The 19,220-nt window shown below is 47.8% G+C and overlaps 1 protein-coding gene across 1 annotated transcript in view; it reads left to right on the plus strand.

Annotated features, from left to right (window-relative positions):
• The window catches only part of TBXAS1 (thromboxane A synthase 1 (platelet)), a 133,218-nt gene that overhangs the window by 57,570 nt on the left and 56,428 nt on the right, over positions 1 to 19,220 (plus strand). The window contains exons 4-5 of the mRNA XM_004677212.2: positions 1,389 to 1,485; positions 12,469 to 12,585. Coding sequence (XP_004677269.1) covers positions 1,389 to 1,485; positions 12,469 to 12,585 — 214 coding nt within the window. The remainder of the gene's footprint in view (positions 1 to 1,388; positions 1,486 to 12,468; positions 12,586 to 19,220) is intronic.

Below are 19,220 nucleotides of genomic sequence, written 5' to 3' on the forward strand. Positions count from 1 at the left end.
GGAGCAGAACAGGCAGATCGATGAAGTACACTGCTGAGGGGAGCAGCGGGCGGGCCAGGAGAGGTCTGCCGCGCCATGTGGTCACCTCCGGGGCAGGCGGAAATCGAACTCATGCGGAAGAGGCTTTAGCTTCTCAGTGCTGTGCTTTAACCCGCTGCGCCACCAGGGAGGGCCCAGAAGTTTTGTGTTTTATATTTAAGCCCATGGTCCATTTTGAGTTAACAGAAGATATGAGTCATTATTTTTGCCAGAGTATGCCCAACTGCTGCAGCACCAACAGTTGAAAGGCTATCCTTCTTTCACTGAATTGTTTTTATATCTTTGTCAAAATCAGCTGAGGTATTTGTGTTCGCTATTCTTTTCTACTCACCTGTGGATTTGTCTTTCTGCCAATACAATCCTGATTGCTGTAGCCAAATTTTGGACTCTAGAGGACTGAATCCTTCTAATTCATTCTTCTTTTTCAAAACTGATTAAGTTGCTTTCTTCTTTATCTTCTGGGGAACAGTGTCCAGAGGTATCAAGAATGTTCCTGTGGCTGACATACATCGTAGGCTACCCTACAACACAAGCCTCTAACAAAACTAGGCTGCCCCAAATCTCTGGCAACAGAATTGTTTGCCTTTATGTCAAGAAGGTTGGGAAAGTGTTGAAATCCACATATGGTATGTACCTCGGCCCACTCTGAGGAGCTTGTACCATGAGACCTAAAGTTCTTATGAGGCAGAAAGCAGGCCTTGAAGGCAGTGACCAGGTCTTGGTGCTCTTGTGTCCCAACAATGCTTCCAGTCAGAGTTCACTACCAGCAGCTGACCCGCTGGGTCTTCCTCCATTTCTTTGTTAATGCAGGAAGTAACTGTTGAGTTCCTTCAGATACAGGTGTCGCAACCAGGTGCTTCAGGACTTCCCCCCGTAGGTTTCATCATTCCTGAATTCCCTTCATTCACTTGACATTTTCCAAGAATCAATGCAAAAAGTTGCTGGTTTTCTCCAGAATGTCTCTCTCTCCTTTTTGAGACCTCTGCCTTTTTCCTTCTTGGTCTTAGTACAAGATCTTATGAATTCCTTAATCTTGTGTTTACATTTAAAACTCAGTCTTTCCCACTAGGTCATGGGTTTCTGGGGGTCAAGAGCTGTATCTTATTCACCTCCACGGAATGGCGCCAGCTGGGACTCTGTAAATACTTATGGAATGAAATGTGACATTAGACCTCCACAGCTCTGCGGTCCTTTAGGACTTAGTACCAGTATTTCATCATCTTCTCTACACCTTTACTTTCTAGTTATTTCTTATCCTTCATTCTTGGCCTCTGTGAATTCTTTTCAGAACAGAGAGTGGGTGGAGAAATGCAGCACATTTTCAAGTCATTCTTTTTTATCCCTCACAGGTATTATCTCGGCCGCCGGATGTATATTGTTATCTCTGAGCCAGACATGATCAAGCAGGTGTTGGTTGAGAACGTCAGTAACTTTACCAACAGAATGGTAGGTAGTTTTCTTTTTCCATATGAACAGATGAGGCATTACTCCAAGATGCAAGGCCTGCATGCCAGATTTAACAGGGATGAGATCAAGCCTCTTCTCAGCTGAGATCAGCTCAAAACTGAAAATGGAGCTCCCCAATGAATTCAGGTTTTCAAAAGTGATGTGCAGGATGGTACAAAAGAACAACATTTCCATTTAAGAAATGCTTCAAGAAAGCCAGGCTTTCTTGTTGTGGCTAATAAAAATGCTAAAACCAGGAGGAATCTCTAAAAGTCTGTTCAAAGCTGCAGGAAGTCAGGCGCACAGGTCAAGTGACTAAGGAAGACAGCAAAGCGAAGTAGTATGGGAAAGAAAGCAACCTCTCAGGCCTCTGGTGCTCACTTCTCTCCCAGAGAGTATAGAGGTCTTAAGGCCCCAAAAGGAAAAGATACCACACAGGGGAAGGTGACCCCAAGTAAGAGGCAACAGAGCTGGTAAGAGGACCCCTGAATATCCACTCAAGTCTCCAACCCACTAAAAGGCTTTAGACATTCCACCTTTTGGGGAAAGAACTTTTTATCTTTGGTAGGAACTCCTAAAGAATGGAAGTGGTGATGGGAAGGGGCAGAAGCCAGCATCATTCATGTGTTCTAAAATGAAGAGACAGGGATTCTAGAAAAGACAGGTAGCCATTATGTTGATTCTTGGGAAGCTCTAAAAGGAATTCCTAAATGTCTGTGTGGGAGAATTCAGAGAATCACTAGGTGCCAACCTATGTGGTTGTTGTCAAATTAAGCTCATCTTCCAGGGCTAGTAAGTAAACATTTGCCCACCCACCGCATGCCAGGTGCTGTCGAGCTGCTGACTGTAAAGAGATAGGAACCTCAGTCTTTTCCCCCAGGGGCTCACAGTCCAGGAAAGGGAGCACAGAGTAGAGAGGGCCATCCAGTGTGTTTCCTGTGAGTCCAGGGCAGGAAAACTGCAATTCCAGGACAGGCCTGGGAGGCCTTCAAGATGGAGAGGCCTGTGGTGTGCGCTGAAGCCAGTGGTGGCCCCTACACAGTCTGACGCTGGTTGAATTACCTGGCACATTTTTCTCATTAGATTTCACAAACACTCATTTGACTGATACAACTATGATCACTATTTTACAGACATGAAACTAAGATGAGGAAACTAAGTGTTAGCTTCAAGAAACACATTGAGTATACCAGAGAGGTTGTAGTTAATAAAAATGTTGAAACTGTGTTGAAAGACACAGGAAACTGAGGCACAGAATTTTACCAGACAGGGCAACTAAGACCCCACGCGCTGGTGACCCCCATGGGCTCAGGACTGGCAGCAGGAAGAGCAAGAATGTACTACCCAGGCAAGTCCAGGCTCCTCTTCCTGACATGAGTATTGCAGCTGTCTCAGGGACAACTCTAGGTTGGCAAGGCTTAATTAAGTAATTAGGTTATTCAATGCAACCAAAACCTACTGTGTACACCCCAAATATACTCATCTTCCAGCCCCAAGTGCCAGGCCCAAATCTAGACACCCCAGAAGGAAGTGACCTGGAGGGAGGCTGCCGGTCAAAATAATTGCTGACATCGGTGACTTCTCTGCTGCTCCCGGCTTCTCTTGCCCAAAACATGGTCATTAATCCCCTGCTCAGAGGCCCCGAAGGTGCTCTGTGGAGCTGGGGCCTTAGAAACGGAGGAGGAGTCTGGCTGTTAAAGCAGCTGGGGTTGCAGGTTGCTGGCTCAGCAAGGAGCGTTGGTTAAAGAAATGGGTGATGCCAACGCATCTTGGCCAGCCTTGGCCACCACGGTGTCTGGGCTGGCAGCGAGGGGCCCGCAGGGTCCTTGAGTCCCTGAGTGGTGAGACGGGATGTGTCAGTCAAGTGTTGCCACACTGCTTCACGGGACTCCTGGGCTACCACCATGACACGTGACCTGGAAGAGGGCTGCACTCTGGGGTGCTGGGACAGACGTCTATGCAACACTTTCCAGCAAAGGGAACCGGGTAGTTCCCCCAGCTCCAGGCAGTTTCTCCGCCAAACCAAGTGTCTGTCTCCACTGGTTTTTTCCTACTCCTCCGACCCCCTGACTAAGGTCTTTGGGCCCCAAACCCCAAAACATGGTCCTAATTTCCTTCTTCCACTGGACAGTGCCCTTAGGACAAAATTCAAGGGCCCCTGATGAGATGTTAAGACTGTAACTCAGATCTTTCACATGGACTCCGACCTCCCATGCAGCTGTCTCCGCAGCCTGGCCTCCCTGTTCTCCCCGTGGCCTGCCCTGGGGAGCCCTGCCCAGTGCCTTTGCTCATGCGGACACTCAGCAGACTCAGCGGCAGCCTAACGCTAGGTCTTGCACTTACTTACAATGCAAGCTTTAGCAAATTATTTATTTAAAAGCCCCTCATATTCCTCCTTCGGAACAGGGGGATATGTTCTACCTGCTGGTCTGTTGTAAATACTGAGATCAAGTGTGCAAGCCTTGCTGAGCCTCGGCACAGCACTCAGGAGACAAGCAAGACAAGCACTCGGCAGGCACTAGCTGCTGTTAGCAAGCACGGCCTCCACCTCCTCCATACCCACCAAGCCCTGGCTATTCCTCAAGGCATGCCTCCTCCCATTCTGCCTCCTCCGTGAAGCCCTCCCTGCCTCCATCCACACTGAGCGGGTTACAGCATTCATCCTCAGCATCCCCCCCTTTACAAAAGGATCCCATTGGGTCCCGCACTACTGACAGTTAAAGAAGGGACTGCTTTCTCCCTACCTTGATTGTTAGCTCTTTAAGGCTCTGTGTTTTTAAACCCAGGCGCACAATCACTATGCAGTATCGAACTCATTCATGTTCAAGCTAAATTGAATCGCCATCAGCTAGATTCTCCCCCAAAAGACCTAGGTGTTACTTGAACCTGGGTATTCAAGTAACACCTCCTCATCGGGGTCACTCACCAACTTCTAGAAAGACTCCTCAAAGGCTAGATGACTAGGAAAGCCCAAAGTTTATAAATTTCCATCCGGGGATGTATCCTCTTATCTACAGCTTTGTTTATGGTCTTAAAGCCAATCCCATATTCATGCTAAAACAACCCTAGTGACTCAATTTTTTCAAAATCATCTTTAGAGCAGGATTTTCTCACAGGTTTTTGAAAGTCAAATTAAACTGGGTTCTGTGGTTCCCTTTTCTCCATATGCTTATTTATCTGCTCGAAGAACTCAAGGAGATTAGCGAGGCGTGATTTCTCCTTCCCGACACCATGCTGCCTTTCCTCTAATAAGCCATGTTGACTTAAGTGTTCAGCGATTCAGCTTTATTATACATTCATTCAGTAAACATTAAATGCTTACTCCATGCAAGCTTCTACCAAACGGTCCCTGGTGAGACCAAAAATACCTCAGCATATTAGTTTGATACATTAAGTGAAAAGGAAGTTAAATAACGCAGGGCTTCATTTTCCAGCGGCGCCCACCTTTGCCCAGATACAGGCGTGACTTCTGCGTGCCCCGGACGACCGGGTGGAGGGGGCACCATGTGCAAAGTTGGGTTTAGTTCTCAAATTTCACATGAGCTGTAAGAGCAATTGATGGAGAATTCTGGCTGGATCTGGTAGGTGCCCCTTAGGGAATTTTCCTAACATCTATCACTATTGAGGAAATAGTTGAATTCAAACATTGTTGAAGTTTTTTCAAACCCCAGAACACTAGACCCAGCAGGCCCTTGGTCAGAGCCAGGATGCTGGCTGTTTTTGTGTGTTAATTCAATTATTTTTATTGAGGCCATGCTGCTTTACCACACTGCACATGGCTTAGGGGTAGAGGTTCACCCCTCTTCTAGGGGACATCACCACCCACACCCAACACGAACACGCCCAGACCCCTCCCGCCCCCCTGCCCACCTCTGAGGGGCAGCTCTTCTATCACACTTCCGCATTCACATTTGGGGGTGCCAGTTCTGTGCAATGTCTGCTCTATCTAGCCTCTCTTCCAAATAGACTCCTTGGGCCTCTATCTGTAGCCTGGGCCCTTCCTGAAGTTGCTTCTGGTGGTGTAACCACAATTTACCGTTAAACCCAAATCAATCTTCCTAGCATTTGTAGCACCTCAGTGATCCCAGCACCTCAGGGCTGGTTATTTTTATTTAAATATTTTTAATTAGCTTCTCTTTGTTATCAGGCACTCCACAGAAGCCAGGGGGTGGCTCCCTTTTTCCTTTAATATCTGTGGAATTACTATCTGTCCACATGACTCAGGGGACGTGGTCAAGGGCAGCTGGAAAAGTTCTCCTGCCTGGCTGCTCAGCAAGGCCAGAGTGGGGGATGTCAGGAGAGTGATAGGAAGCAAGATGTTAGGGCCAAGTCAGGCTGGTCTAGTTAGAAGGGGATGTGGAAGCACAGGCTCACTTGCTATCCTGCGGCTGTGGGGTTCCCAGGACAGCAAGAAGCGTGGGTGAGGCTGCAGGCCCGTCCCCAGGAGGGCTGTGTGGAGGCGGTGGGCACCAGCCCTCAGGTCCTTGTGGGTAGCACAGGGGGTCACCTCTCTGGGCACAGGTCCAACTACACCTGGCCTCAATGGCTTATCTAAAGCCAGGTGATGGACTCCATAGGCGCTTTATCTAGAAGCACAGAACCTCGGCCTGGCTCCTCCCAGGTGGGCCTCCCAGCAGTGTTTCACCCTCTCACCAGGCAGTCATGGGAACCAGCAGAGTCCTGTGAAGCCACCAAGGCCTGGGCACTGAAAAAGATGGGAAAGTTCCGAGGGAAACTGGTCACCAGAAGGCCCACTACCCCCTGACCTGCAACACCCTAGCAGAGAGAAGCAGAGGGCACAGAGACTATTCCCATGCTCACAGGGAGGAGTTTCCCATTCTGGGCTCCAGGCGAATGGGGCACCTGACAGGGGCCACAGGGACCCACCTGCTGGTACCCAAGGAGGGCAGGGGCCTCATCAGCTTTGCCACAAAATGTCCCCTAAAAGGGAAGCGGACCGCTGGACTAGGTAGGAAGATTGCCGGTGCTTTGGCGGCAGATGCAGGTGGTGGCTTACACCTGCAGAGGTGAGAACGCTTATCTCCAAATCACCTACAACGCTGTAAACCAACATTACCACACAAAAATAATTAAAACAGTAAAGAGAGGTTTTAGAAGGCAGCTGCCACTGCCTCCTCCCCCCAACAACTTCTGAAACTTGCTAGTGTTTCTCATCCCCTCTCCCTGAAACATTTAAGGCATTCAGACCTTCAAATATGCGTAGCAAGACCAGAGGTTGTGAGGATGGCTTCTGCACACAAGTCAAATCTTGAACACTGCAGCTTTGCACTTCTTGCGAAGGAACCGCCCCACCATTAGGGACACAGGGCTGAGCAGGGCAGAAGGCCCACACCCAGAAGACCAGAGAAGGTGAGCCACCTCCCTGGCCTGACGCCCTGTCAACTCTGAGACAGGACGCTTTGCTTTCTGTGACACTGTGGTGCACAGGAACGCTCCACGCTACCTGGAAGCTTCACTCTCCAGGCCTAAAGTCCTGGCTTGGCAGCCAGATGGGATGCGCGCCCCCTGCAGGCCTGCAGGTTCCTGCTTTCCTAACAGGCTGATCCTGCAGAAACCAGATGCAGGGGCTTGGCTTTGATCCCTGAAACACTTCACTTTGGGCTCTCAACATGGTGTAACCACATGAACGCCCACATCTCCGAAGGCTCCGTGAACCCTTAAGATTGCAAGAACTGTGCTAAGTGGTATCAGTTTGGATGCTCAATCTTCTGTTAATGTCTTGAAGAACTTATAAAAGTTTCCAAATCTGTTGGAAGCTCAAAATGACCTTGGGGGGCTGGTGGGGGAGCCCTCGCTCACCCCTTGGCACTGACCACGGTGAACTAGGAGTTTCCCGATCTGGTCGAGGTTGTATGAGAATTAGTAAAAAGTTTGTCACTGTGGAGGCTGTGGGCTTTTGGTGATGGCTTTTGATATACTTTTGCAGCCTACTTGATGTGCTTAACACTAAACAAATAGGCAATACCCACACCACTAACCTTGAAATGTGTGTCTTGGAGTTTTTACAGCACCTTGTTCTATTTACCTGTTACCTGAGGCGCTATGTGGCCAATTTGAGGAAAACTGTTGATTGTCCCACCAAACGGCATAGAGAATGTATAGATCTCGACTCACTGTTCTTGCATGTTTCAGAACACACACAAAAAAACTTTTCTTTTGGGGGGAGTGGGGGAGCTGTGGCTTCATACTCCATTATGTCTTTTTTTTATAACAGCACACACACACAGGGATAGCAAAAACGCCTTGCAGGGAAGAGCTGGAGGGTCTTCCGTGCCTCTAGTGGTAGCTACTCCATTGCTCACGCATCAGGTCAGATGAGTATCCCTGGTTTGGCCCTTGCAATAAATAGCTGTTCTCTTCCTGGGAGCACAGAATGCAGAGCTGTTGGATTTCTTTAATAACTTGCTCCTCGGCATTGTGTAATTCTTCAAAGTTTAAAGTTTATGCTTCGCTGGTCTAATAAGAAGTAAGATTCTATTTTGAGATCTTAATTGAAAAGACAAACATGTTCAAGTGTCCCAGGAAAACAGCAGGAGGGCCAGGAGGCCACTTCTGAGATGACACTGCTTATCAGGACAGTGTTTCCTAGTTATTGGGGAACTACCCCCAAATGAATAACAAACGAATGCAAAGAACATGTTGTTAGCTGCAAGATCAACATGCGTTGGTATAAACCACCCATACCCAGTCTCCCAGTCAACAGGGAGTCCTGATAGTTCTAGAGCAAGCGTAACACCTGGCATATAGCAGGTGCTCCATGAAGATTCACGCTTGGTAACTGCCACCGACCAGCTGAATCTGCATGCCCCTAAGCCTCCATGTCAGAGATCATGTCAGAGGGTGGGCCCCTGGTGATAGACAGAAGGATCCAAACTAGCCAGGGGATTCCTGAGCAGAGAGCCCTGGATTCTGGAGTCCGTTTCTGGAGACTACTGTGCAGGTCTCGTGGTCCCTCTCCTTTGTGTATGACCGCTGCACATGGATTTTTGTTAAGTTAGGTTTCTTCCATCCCATGCTCTGCACAACTGAAGTTTTCATACAAATATGGAGTCTGAAAGTTACATTTGTAGATTTTCTTCGGGTTGGTAGGCTTCCAGCATTCAAGTCTGTCCATATTAAATGTTTTTGGTTCTTTAATATTCTTTTAAATTGAGATAACATACATACAAATCTTGAGTTAAAGTTCAACGAATTGTTGTATATGTATATATCCCTGTAACTATCACCCAAATCAAGATGTTGTGCATTTCCAACACTCTAGAAGTTTCCCTCAGGCCTTTTCCTAGTCAAACCTCCTCTCCCCCACTACCCAGAGATAATCAGTCCTGTGATCTCCATCATCGATTTGTCTGTCCTGCTCTTGAACTTCATGTAAATAGTGACTTACTGTATGTGCCCTGTGATCTTTGCTTCTCTTACCCAACACAGTATCTGTGAAATTCAACTACAACATGTTGGTAGTTCATTCTTTTTATTGCTGGTTAGAACTCCAATATGTAAATATACCATAACTTATCTGTTCCTCTATTGATAGACATTTAGATCGTTTCTAGCTTTTATTACTATGAATTAAGTTGATATGAACATATCAAGTGCTTTGGGGGGCATAAATATAGGAGTGGAATCGCTGTTTCAAGGCTAGAGTGCATGTTTAGTTTTTTGATACATACTATGAAACAATTCTCCAAGTAGGTAAGCCAATTCCTACTCCCAGCAGTAATGAAGGAGGGTCTAGTTGTTCCACATTTTAGTCAACACTTTTTCTTGTCATTGTTTTTTCATTTTATTCTGATAACGGGCAATCATCCACCTCATTACTGTTTTAATCTGCATTTATCTGAACAGTGATACTGTCCACCATTTTATATGTTCACTGACAGCATACTGGGATGCCCTTTTTACGAACTGCTTAATTCTGCCCATTTTTAAAGGTGCTTGGCTTTTTATGATGGACATACTATAGTTCTTTAGATGAGTCTTTTGTCACATAAGTGTCTTATGAACGTTTTCCTCCAATCTGTGGTTTATTTACTCATTTTAATGACATCTTTGTTGATATTAAGTCCAATATAGAAAAATCTCCTTTCGTGGCTATTTCTTTTGGTATTCTGTTTAAAAAGTCTTGACTATCTACAAGGTCACAAAGATATTCTTCTGGAAGTTTTATTGTTTCACCTTGCTCTGTTAGGACTGTGACCTAGCGCTAATTAACTTATATGGGAGTAGGGCACAGGGCCTGCAGGGCTGGGATGTTAAAGAGTGCTTTAGACCTTGCATTGCCGCACTTTGGAAAGGAACCATAATGAACCAAGTTAGCAGTCGCTGGACAAGATGAGGCTTGAGTTTTAGAAAGGCCCTGCATGTGTGTGGCCAGGGATGTGGAAGATAAGGCTGGCGGCAGGGGAGCCCTTGGGGCCGTGAGATCATGGTGACCTCAGCCCAGGTGGTGGCTGCGGAGAGGGAGAGAACTGGCTGATCAGACCCCCGACTGGAAAGTGATCAAAGGGGTTCCACTGAAGACGCTGGACACGGGGCTAGACCGACAGGGTAGGAACCCCAAAAGCCCCATCTCCAGAGTCTCCTTTCCTGTCCCCACACTCATACTCCTCCCACATCAAATCTACCAGTCTTGTGCCTCATTCCTTCCAGTGAGAGTTACCTTTCACCACCTCACTCCATAAACCTAATACGTTATTACGCGTAGGCAGGGAGGAGGAGGGGGAGGGGCAGTGGGCAGTTATTTACATTTAATGGGCCCAGAGTTCCAGTTTTTCAAGCTGAGAAGAGTTCTGGCAATGCATGGTGCCGAGGACTGCACCACGGAGTGAAAGTACTTATGGTCCTCAACTGGGCTCTTCACAATGCTCAGGAGGGCCCTGCATTATACGAAGTGTATGTGTATGTGTACAGACAGACTAATAAATACCTGGAGTCTCCTGAAGATGAAGCCTCAGGGTCAGAAGAGTTCTTAAAGGACGTTTAGAAAAAACTTCCAAAAAGTGAGGTACAGTGTCCAGTGATGGGGAGTCATCACTCAAGGCAGAACTAGAATTTCCCCCATAGCTTCCACTCATGAATCCAGTTCTACCCCCAAGGGTCACAAAAACAAGCTGCCTGCTCAGTGTAACACACAGCCAACACATCTTTCCTCTGAGTACATACTAAGTCCCACTCTCCAATCTTCTGAGTTTTCTCTTTCCGGTCAGATTTCAAGTTCTGACAACTATTTCATAGGATGTTTTTCCATGTCCTCACTCTCTGTTCTTACATGATGCCTTCGCTGCTCTCTCTTGTGGCACAGTGTCTAGAAATGAAACAGTAACTAGTGATCCTAAAATTTCCCATCAAAACATGGAGAACCCTAATGGACTTGTAGGCTGAGGAGAGATCACTGTCATGTGGGCTGGTGGGGGGAGACCGGGGGCTCCTGGACAGATGGCATGCAAGCCTGGATTTGTCTTCCAGGTAAAAACTCTCCTGGGTCCATTCCTCAGGCCTGAAGGAGACGCAAAATCCCAGTTGATCTTGACTCTTACTCTGTTTCACCAGAACCCCATCAACCAGCTCTCCTTGGTATAAATGCTTTACCACGTGTCGCGTGGCACAGGCTGGTGCTTGCCAGCGCACAAAGATACAAAACGTACAATTTCCTCCTTTGACTCTGGAACTTAAACAAACGAGTTGTGTTCCAGAAATTCCATAAACCCACAGTTCTGGAGAATGACCATGACACTTCTAAAGAATTTCATTCTAAATATAGAGAGGTATCCCTCTGCGGAAAAATATCCCAGCCACTTGCTTCTAATATATAATTAAACCCTCCCTAGATACTTTGCAGCTATGTTTTATAGCTTATTTTGAGTGTTCATATTTTATCAGAAAATTATAATTTTTCTCCAAATAGTAGTTTTTATAAGGCTTTTGAATTATGATGCTGGCTTCATGCTCCAAGTATAATTAAAACAGTGAAAAGAAATAGTGAAATCACACATCACACGGGGGTTTGAGGTGGGTTTGGGATCTCCCACTGCCCTGGGCCTGGGGGGGTGTCTTGACCAACTGTGGAGACCCCAGTTTTGACTATGTGGTTGGGCAGCTAGTTTTAGGAAGGAACAGAATGACATGGAAGAAGGGATAAGGCGATTTCATTCTCGGCGCACTTCGGACTCAGCTTAAACATCTCACCTCAGAGAAGCCTTGCCAGCCTTCTAGGCCCGCACCCTCCCCACCGCCCCTGCACCCCCCCCCCAACTGTGTGCTCACCTAGCTTCATAGCTCATGTCCTCACCAATAGTAACAACTCTTGGTAAGTTTATGAGCTTACTGTCCACTTCCCCACTGGACTATCCACTCATGAAGGCCAAAGCCATGTCTTCACTAAATACTGGATAACCAACTCCTTGAATTGTCAAACATTCAATAACTGTTGAAAGTGAATGAGTGAGTGAATGAACGAGAAGCAGCTCCACTGAACACGCATCTGAATGATTCCTTCTGCCCTCTTCTTTACCCCCATACTCTCCATTTTCTCTCTGTCCACTCTACCCCTCGTGGCCCCCCACTCCCTGCCCAACTTAAACAACCCAGCCACATGAAGGCACTTGCCCCCAATGCAGGCATGGCGCTGACTCCCAGGGAGATAGGCCCACCTCTGAGAAGCCTGACGTTTGGTCCTCAGGGAAGCCTTGTTCAGCAGGGACCACAGAGCCCCAGGCGCCCCAAGACAGGGACAGGGATGGCACATTGTGACAGGGCTTTCCCACATGCCCTCCACCCCCCACAGTGACTGTCGGGATCATTTCCTGTGAGTTTCAATTTTCTTCTGTATCCCTGCAAGAGAAATCTCCCCACTTGACGGTCCCCGGTGGACTATAAGCAGCCTGTCCACCGTGGACCATTGTGAGCTCCAAGGCGACCCTGGTCCCCTAGTGTCCTAACTCTCTGCTTATCACTTCCTATCAGGCATCAGGTTTGGAGTCCAAGCCAGTGGCCAACAGCATCCTGTTTTTACGAGATAAGAGATGGAAAGAGGTCAGGAGTGTCCTGACTTCCGCCTTCCATCCAGAGAAGCTGAATGAGGTAAGGCCCCAGAAATGCCGCCTGAAGGGGCAGGCTCAGGTTGCATCACTCGTGCCAGTGGCATCAAACGCTCAAATCCCGTCACTCGCACAGAGCACTGTATTGGAATGACTCCCACTTCAGGCCTCCACGTCCTGGGTGTCCTCATGTGAGTCGCCAGCTCTCACAGCCCCAGTGTCCTGAGACTGCCCGCGGGGTGTGATGCGCAATGGATCACCTGGGCATCTTGTTAAGAGGCGGGTTCTGACTCAGTAGGTCTCAGCTGGGGCCTGAGCGTCCCCATTTCACACAAGCTTCCGGGAGATGTGGATGCTTCTAAAAGGTGGCGCCCCCTTGACTGAGCCAGGAACTGGGGACTGGCTTGAAGCCAAGGTGAGCGGGGAGTCTGGCATTACAGGGAGGGATGAACAGATGTTCCCAGCAGAGCTCTTGGCAGACAGGTGCCCAGGTTAACCTCAAGCCCAGTCAGAGAAGCGCCGTGCCCACAGGATGCCACCTCCTGTCTAAGGCGCTGGTCCCCTCGTCCCCGTGACCCACTCTTCTCTGGCTGCTCGTCTGCCTCCTGTCACTGTGACATTGGTGCCTCGCTGACAGCCCTCAGTTGTTGGTCCAGTTTTGGTGTCTGGAAATTCTGCAATAGCTCAGTACTGACTACACAGACATTTCTGAAGGCAGGAATGTCTAATTTGGGGCCCAGGTACATGGTAACTTCAAAGCAAATGACCGTTCTGAGCCTTCCACACACAGTCCACCAAGCCCAGCTCTTCTGGACTATCTGGCTTGGCGTGGCCTGGTCGCAGTTTATAAATTAGTATTCCTGGCTTAAACTCAAGGTGCTCCTCCACCTCATCTGATTCCTATACCTCCTCTGAAGCCTCCAGAATAGGAGAGGGACCGTGTTTCACAACTAAGCAATCAGTTAAACACAGTGAGGAGCCACTGGTTCCTGCATGTCCTCAATGAGGCTGACATTTGTGTTTCCGCAGAAGTCTTCCCTGTGTGAGGGCAGGTGTGTGAGTGGTGTGGGAAACACTATCATCACCCTCAGTTGACAGATGAGGAAACTGAGGCACAAAGAGGAAGGTGCCCCTGTCACACAGCTGGTAAGCAGCAGAGCTAAGGTTAGAACCCAGCTCCAGAACCTTCTACTTGATGGCTTCTCTTACGACCAGAGCTCCCTGGCACTGTCCAGGGACTGTCCGGAGACTGGGGCCAGAGACAAGGAGCAAAAGAGGGCTTTGTGGAAATACAGGAGGCCAGAAGCAACACACCCCCTTTTCTGCCTAAATGTGGGACCAACTGAGGTCTGGAACCAGCTTTCAGACAGAACAGCTAGGCCTCTGTCTTGCTCATGCTTCACCCACAGTGGAGCAGCTGCAGGAGCGCCCAGCGTCCCCTACAGCCTGGCCATCCCAACTCAGTTCCTTCTTCCTATCCCCTACCTGCTAAGGGGGCTGGTGAGGGGCGAGAGACCACTGGGGCGAGTAATCCAGATGCAGCCTCCTCAGCTTTGGGCCACACTGGCATCGCCTGGGGAGCTCTGCGAACTTTTCACTAAGGGGGCCCCACAACAAGAAATTTTGATTAAACTGGTTTGAGCTGGAGTGAGCCTGGGCTCAAGAGGCTCAGAGGTTTGAATCCCCAGGTGATGGATGGCTCCCCAGGTCGTGGATGGCTCCCTCAGGAGTGCAGGTGTCCCAGCAACGCCCAGCCCCACACCTGCCGCACTGCTGAGCTCCGTGTGCGGGTCTGCTGGCAGGAAGGGCCTCCTGCAAGGCACTGTTTGGAGCAGATGCCCCGGCTGGAGGGAGTGTTCCCTTTATTTCCGGTATCACTCACTGCACTGTTGAGTTAGCCCCAAGGAAGGGAAGAGGAGGAGAGGACGGCAAAGCCCGGGTTGCCATTTCTAGGGTACAATGTACCACGTCTCTATTCATGAGTAAATAGTCACTTGTCAGCACTCGCCATCCAGAATTCCTTTGTTAAAAAGAAATTGATAAAGGGTGTTGATTTTTTTAAGGAAGGAAGGAAAATTTTCCTGGACAGTCGAGCTAAGTTTCTCTGGTGATGGTCGGGGGGGAGGATAACTCTACAGCCGATCAGGATCTGGATTTCTTGAGCACCTTACAAGGCCTACCCCAGGAAAGAACACAGTGTCATGTCCTGAGCAAACCCTGAGCGCCTGGGATCCGGCATTTTCTCCTCTGGTTCAGAAATGCAATTCTTAGTACCTGAGTTAGTGCAGAAAATGTGGTTCCTCCTTGGGATTCACAGCTCTTGGCAGGGGTGGGGTGAGGGGGGTGCGAGGTCACTAGTCAAAGGGAGAGGAGGGAGGGGTGCTGGGAGGTAGAGAGGGAGTTAAGAGATGTCACAGATTCCCTGGGTCTGAGTCAGCTCCAGCCCATTACTTAACACATGCCACTAGTCAGCTTAAAGCTCTTTCTACTCAACACAGGCCAATGTAGGGTCTTGAATTTCTGTGAGGAAGGACACCACTACAGGGTGGGAGCGGCCCTGCTCCCACTCTGCAGTCTGGACCTGTAAGGTCAGCTCCCTGGGAGCTGCCTCAGAAAGGAGGCGGCTGCAGGGCCCGAGCTCAGGAGGGAGGCGTAGGGAGATGAGCATTAAAGACAGACATGGGTGTAGCCCCCCAAGCCTGGGTGCCCCATAAAAAGAAAAGAGTGCCCAGGAGATTCCTGTTGAAGGGGGCAGAGAAGCCAGGGGGAACAGCCTGGAACAGAAGTCCTTGAGAATGGAGCGGGAGGGGAGTATTTCAAAGAAGAAGCAGTCAAGGTGCTGAATGCTTAAGTAGAAGGGCACAGGACTAAAAAGTACAAGACAAAGATGAACGAAGAAGGCAGGACAGGCTGCCAGGAATCAGTGTCTGGCTGCCTCCTTCTCAAGCATGGATGTACCGCCTATTTTCTAGATGCTTCCCTGGAATTTGACCTCCTTTTTGCTCCCTCAGTTACTGGTTCTCAAAACCTGCATGACCATGGGCAGCACCAGAATCTTCCAGGACTCTTGTTTGAAATACCTAGCTCCAGACACCCGGGCCTGTATCTGCGGGTAACTGAGAATCTTACTGGAAAGGCCCCTGTCCCAATTCCACTAAGCCGGAGTGGACACTGGGTGATGTGGGTCTGTCCCCTCCTCTGGCCAGTGCAGACCAGTGTCCAGGCTCTCAGGGCCTGGGCCCAGCATTCCCTGCCCCTCCCTGCTTTGTTCTCTCTGTAGCTGCCCAACTTCCCCTGTGCTTGCTGGCTTGTTCCTCACTGTTAGCAAGTACTAGGTGCAGGGTGAACACTCAGGAGTGGTTCTCGGATGCGTGAATTGGGGGGACTAAACAAAGAACCAGGAAACTCTCTACCTAAGGACAGATGTTAAGACTAAGATAAAGCAAAAATAGAAGGGAAATTCTTTTATCAAGGGCAAATTAAGTAAAAGGCTACAGCAAAGCCTTGGCTTCCTCTCTCGAGAACTACGGGGAAGAATACACCCATGAAAGGAGAAAGAGCAGGTCACAAAGACACAGAGGTGGCTGAGGCCGGCGCAGGCCTGGCGGAGAGGAGCCTGATGGGGAGCTGCTCAAGGACAAACGCCCACTTGTCCCCACCCAGCGTGGGTGCCTAAGCCTGTTCCCTGGAAGTGGCTGGGAAACGTCAGTATCTCCCGTCCTTTCTCATTTAATAAGTAGCTTTTGGGCTTTTATTCGTGAAGTCAGATCTGTTTTCCCTTGCAGTTCTGAGGCCTTCTTCCTTCAGACCTTCACTACTGTGTCTGCGTCATTAATATTCAAAGGCTCTGGATGACACCGTCTCTATTTGTGTGGATATTAGGCTTCCTCAGTCAACAGAGTTTGAAAGTTACTTGAAAATCAGTGTTATATCATGAGTCTATATTTTTATTTAAAATAAAATTGGTTTCTGACTTCAGTCTTAAGGGATACTAGAAAGAGACAGAGAACCAGTGAAAATTTGATTGATGGAGCTCTGATTCCAGAAGAGACACTGAAATTGTAGTTCAGTGCCAGGCAAGTTATTGGCATTTATAAGAACTGCTGAGCATTTCTGGGAAAACAACTGATTTTTTATTAGGGAAAAGTTTTGCTCTATTAACCTGCCAGAGTTTTCACCTCATCCCTTAAAGGATTATTTTTTTTTAAGGGGCAACCAGTAGATTTACTTAGCTTTTACAGAGTCTTTTGCTAGGTTCTTTACCATAAACTACCCTAAGATTGTAAAACTTATGGGTCAGGAAGTAAATAGATTTAATTTCAGGAAAGTAAATGAGGGCATAGTAATTCTTCTTTGGGGGAAAAATAAAAATAATGGGGTTCCCTAGGGACCTACATTAGTACTAGTTTTATCTTCAAATTTTATGAATCATCTGAAAGCCAGAGAACACCATGATCCATATACTTGTGTTCTTCTCTAAGATCTTCTGACTTACAAAATAATATTAAATCAGTTGGACTTAGCTCCTAAGACTTATCCTAAGGTTCTTTAAGGCAGCACAAAAGTGGCAGGTAGCAAGAGTGGCATGGTAAGCAAGAGTGAAATAACACATGCAGGAGAAAACCATCCACACTGTTTGCATGATGATGAACTTAAAGCTGTGAAGTATTAAGGAAAAGAATTTGAAGTCTTTGAGGACTCAGAATGCTCCAGGGTGGCCCAACCTGGTGATGCAATGGGTTAGACGCAGCACTGCAAGCTGGCCGCAGCCGCCTCAGTGCGAGTTTGATCCCCGCCCCAGAGGTGACCCACATGGCGTGGCAGACCTCTCCTGTCTCACCCACTGCTCCCCTCAGCAGTGTACTTCATCAGTCTCTCTGTTCTGCTCCCCACTCTGTCTCTGGTGAAAGCTCTCTGCACCTCTGGCCTATACCCCAGTTCTGTATGTATAAACAAATAAGTCTTTAAAAAAATTAAAAAAAAAAAAAAGAACACTCCAGGGTCATGTAATTTGGTAAAACATGGTAAACCATCTTCGTAGGGGTCCACTGTGGACCTCAGCCTATGAAAGGCTTGAGAAAGGCCTGAAGTAAAGAAATCTGCTTTACTTTGTTTATTTGGGCGGGCTCAAAACAAGCGTTCAATCGATGGAAACACATATGTTTCATTAACACCTGAGTCACCTCTTGAGAGAAGTGAGGCCACTGGCCGCTGTGTCGTTGGGAAGACTGCAGGAGGACTCCAAGCTCAAGGGGAGAGTGGTTTCCAGCTGGATGGCCCACAGACACCACCTAATATGGGGACTTTGTCTTCTCATTCCTCAAAGTTCAGCGGAAATGAAGGCTATTTCTCATTCATCCAATGCCAGAGGCTTTTTGGGGGCATGCTCAGCAGAATCGGAGACCGGGAAGCTTCCTCAACAAGGGTCTGAGGCTGCATGTCTGTCACTCAAGAGCAGAAGAGCCAGTAGTATCTCTATTCACAGGCATGCAGCTATAGAAAAGCCAGGCCAACAGGAAGGCTGGTATCACTCCCAGTCACTGAGATCCCAGCTCTCTGCCTAATTTTTCACTTTCATCCAGATGTTTCCTGTCAGGAAGGCACAGTCAATAATATATGAATCTTAAAGGAGGAGGCAGATGTGGTTATTATTCCCTCTAGACCTCTCCTGCCTTGGAGAAGACATATTACTCAAGAATGACTACAACTTAAAAAAATTTTAACTTGATATAGCCAGCTTATACATAAATGCATGACAATGACCACTTCAGCACAAAAGTCTTTGCAGAATCAGCCATCCTCACAGCTCAGTTTGGCCTTTACATGTGCACTGCGAACTCTTCATACGATCACACACAGGGCTTCTAAAACAGAGCCCGTTCTCCCCACAATGTCAGAGCAAGCGGCTTTCTCTCGAGGCTGCATCAACCTCCAGCAGTCCATTTTTAATATTTGCTTCTATTTTTCAATCCTCCAAACAATAAAGATGAAAGTCATTATAACCAAGTGTGACTGAGGTAATAAATACTTCAAATCCCAAAACACATTGTCTCTGCCTGACCAGTTGCCCATTTTCCAGAATGTCTGTGCACTTCTCTAGCAGCAAGAGGCCATTATCCAGCCACACAGCTATATTCCACAGACACCTAATCTCCTAATTAAAATCGGTGTAATGATGGACTGTTTAAATTCTGGTTAAACTGTGCCTTTTCCATTTGCATTTAAAAGAAAACACACTCCTCATCACGGGTACCCCATCCTGGGTTATAATTTGGCTTTCCTTTGCCAGGATCATAACATCACTCTGAGTTGCCGCTGGTTAAATCTAAAAGAGCATCTAAATGTGCCTCCCAGCTTGGCCGTTGCTGGGCAACAGGGCAGCCACCTCCTCGCTGGAGTGAGTTCTAATTGGTCACAACTCTTGATAGGAGTCACTGACTTATTAGAAATGACACTTGATTATTCACCTAGATGGCCAGAGCTGAGACTTAACAGCGGGAAATTCTGCCTAGAAATAAGTCATGGATGTTTTTAATATCTGCGCAGCAGAAGGAGGCTGTAAGTTTCGTTAGCTGGTATTAATCTTACATGTGTCAGTCATCAATTTAGAACACTTCCAGCTATTCATTTTTCTATTTTTTAAACTAACTGTATGTTTAAATACCATCTCCCACCCCC

Source organism: Condylura cristata, unplaced genomic scaffold, assembly GCF_000260355.1.
Source record: "Condylura cristata isolate star-nosed mole 26May11 unplaced genomic scaffold, ConCri1.0 scaffold00005, whole genome shotgun sequence".
Taxonomy (NCBI): domain Eukaryota; kingdom Metazoa; phylum Chordata; class Mammalia; order Eulipotyphla; family Talpidae; genus Condylura; species Condylura cristata.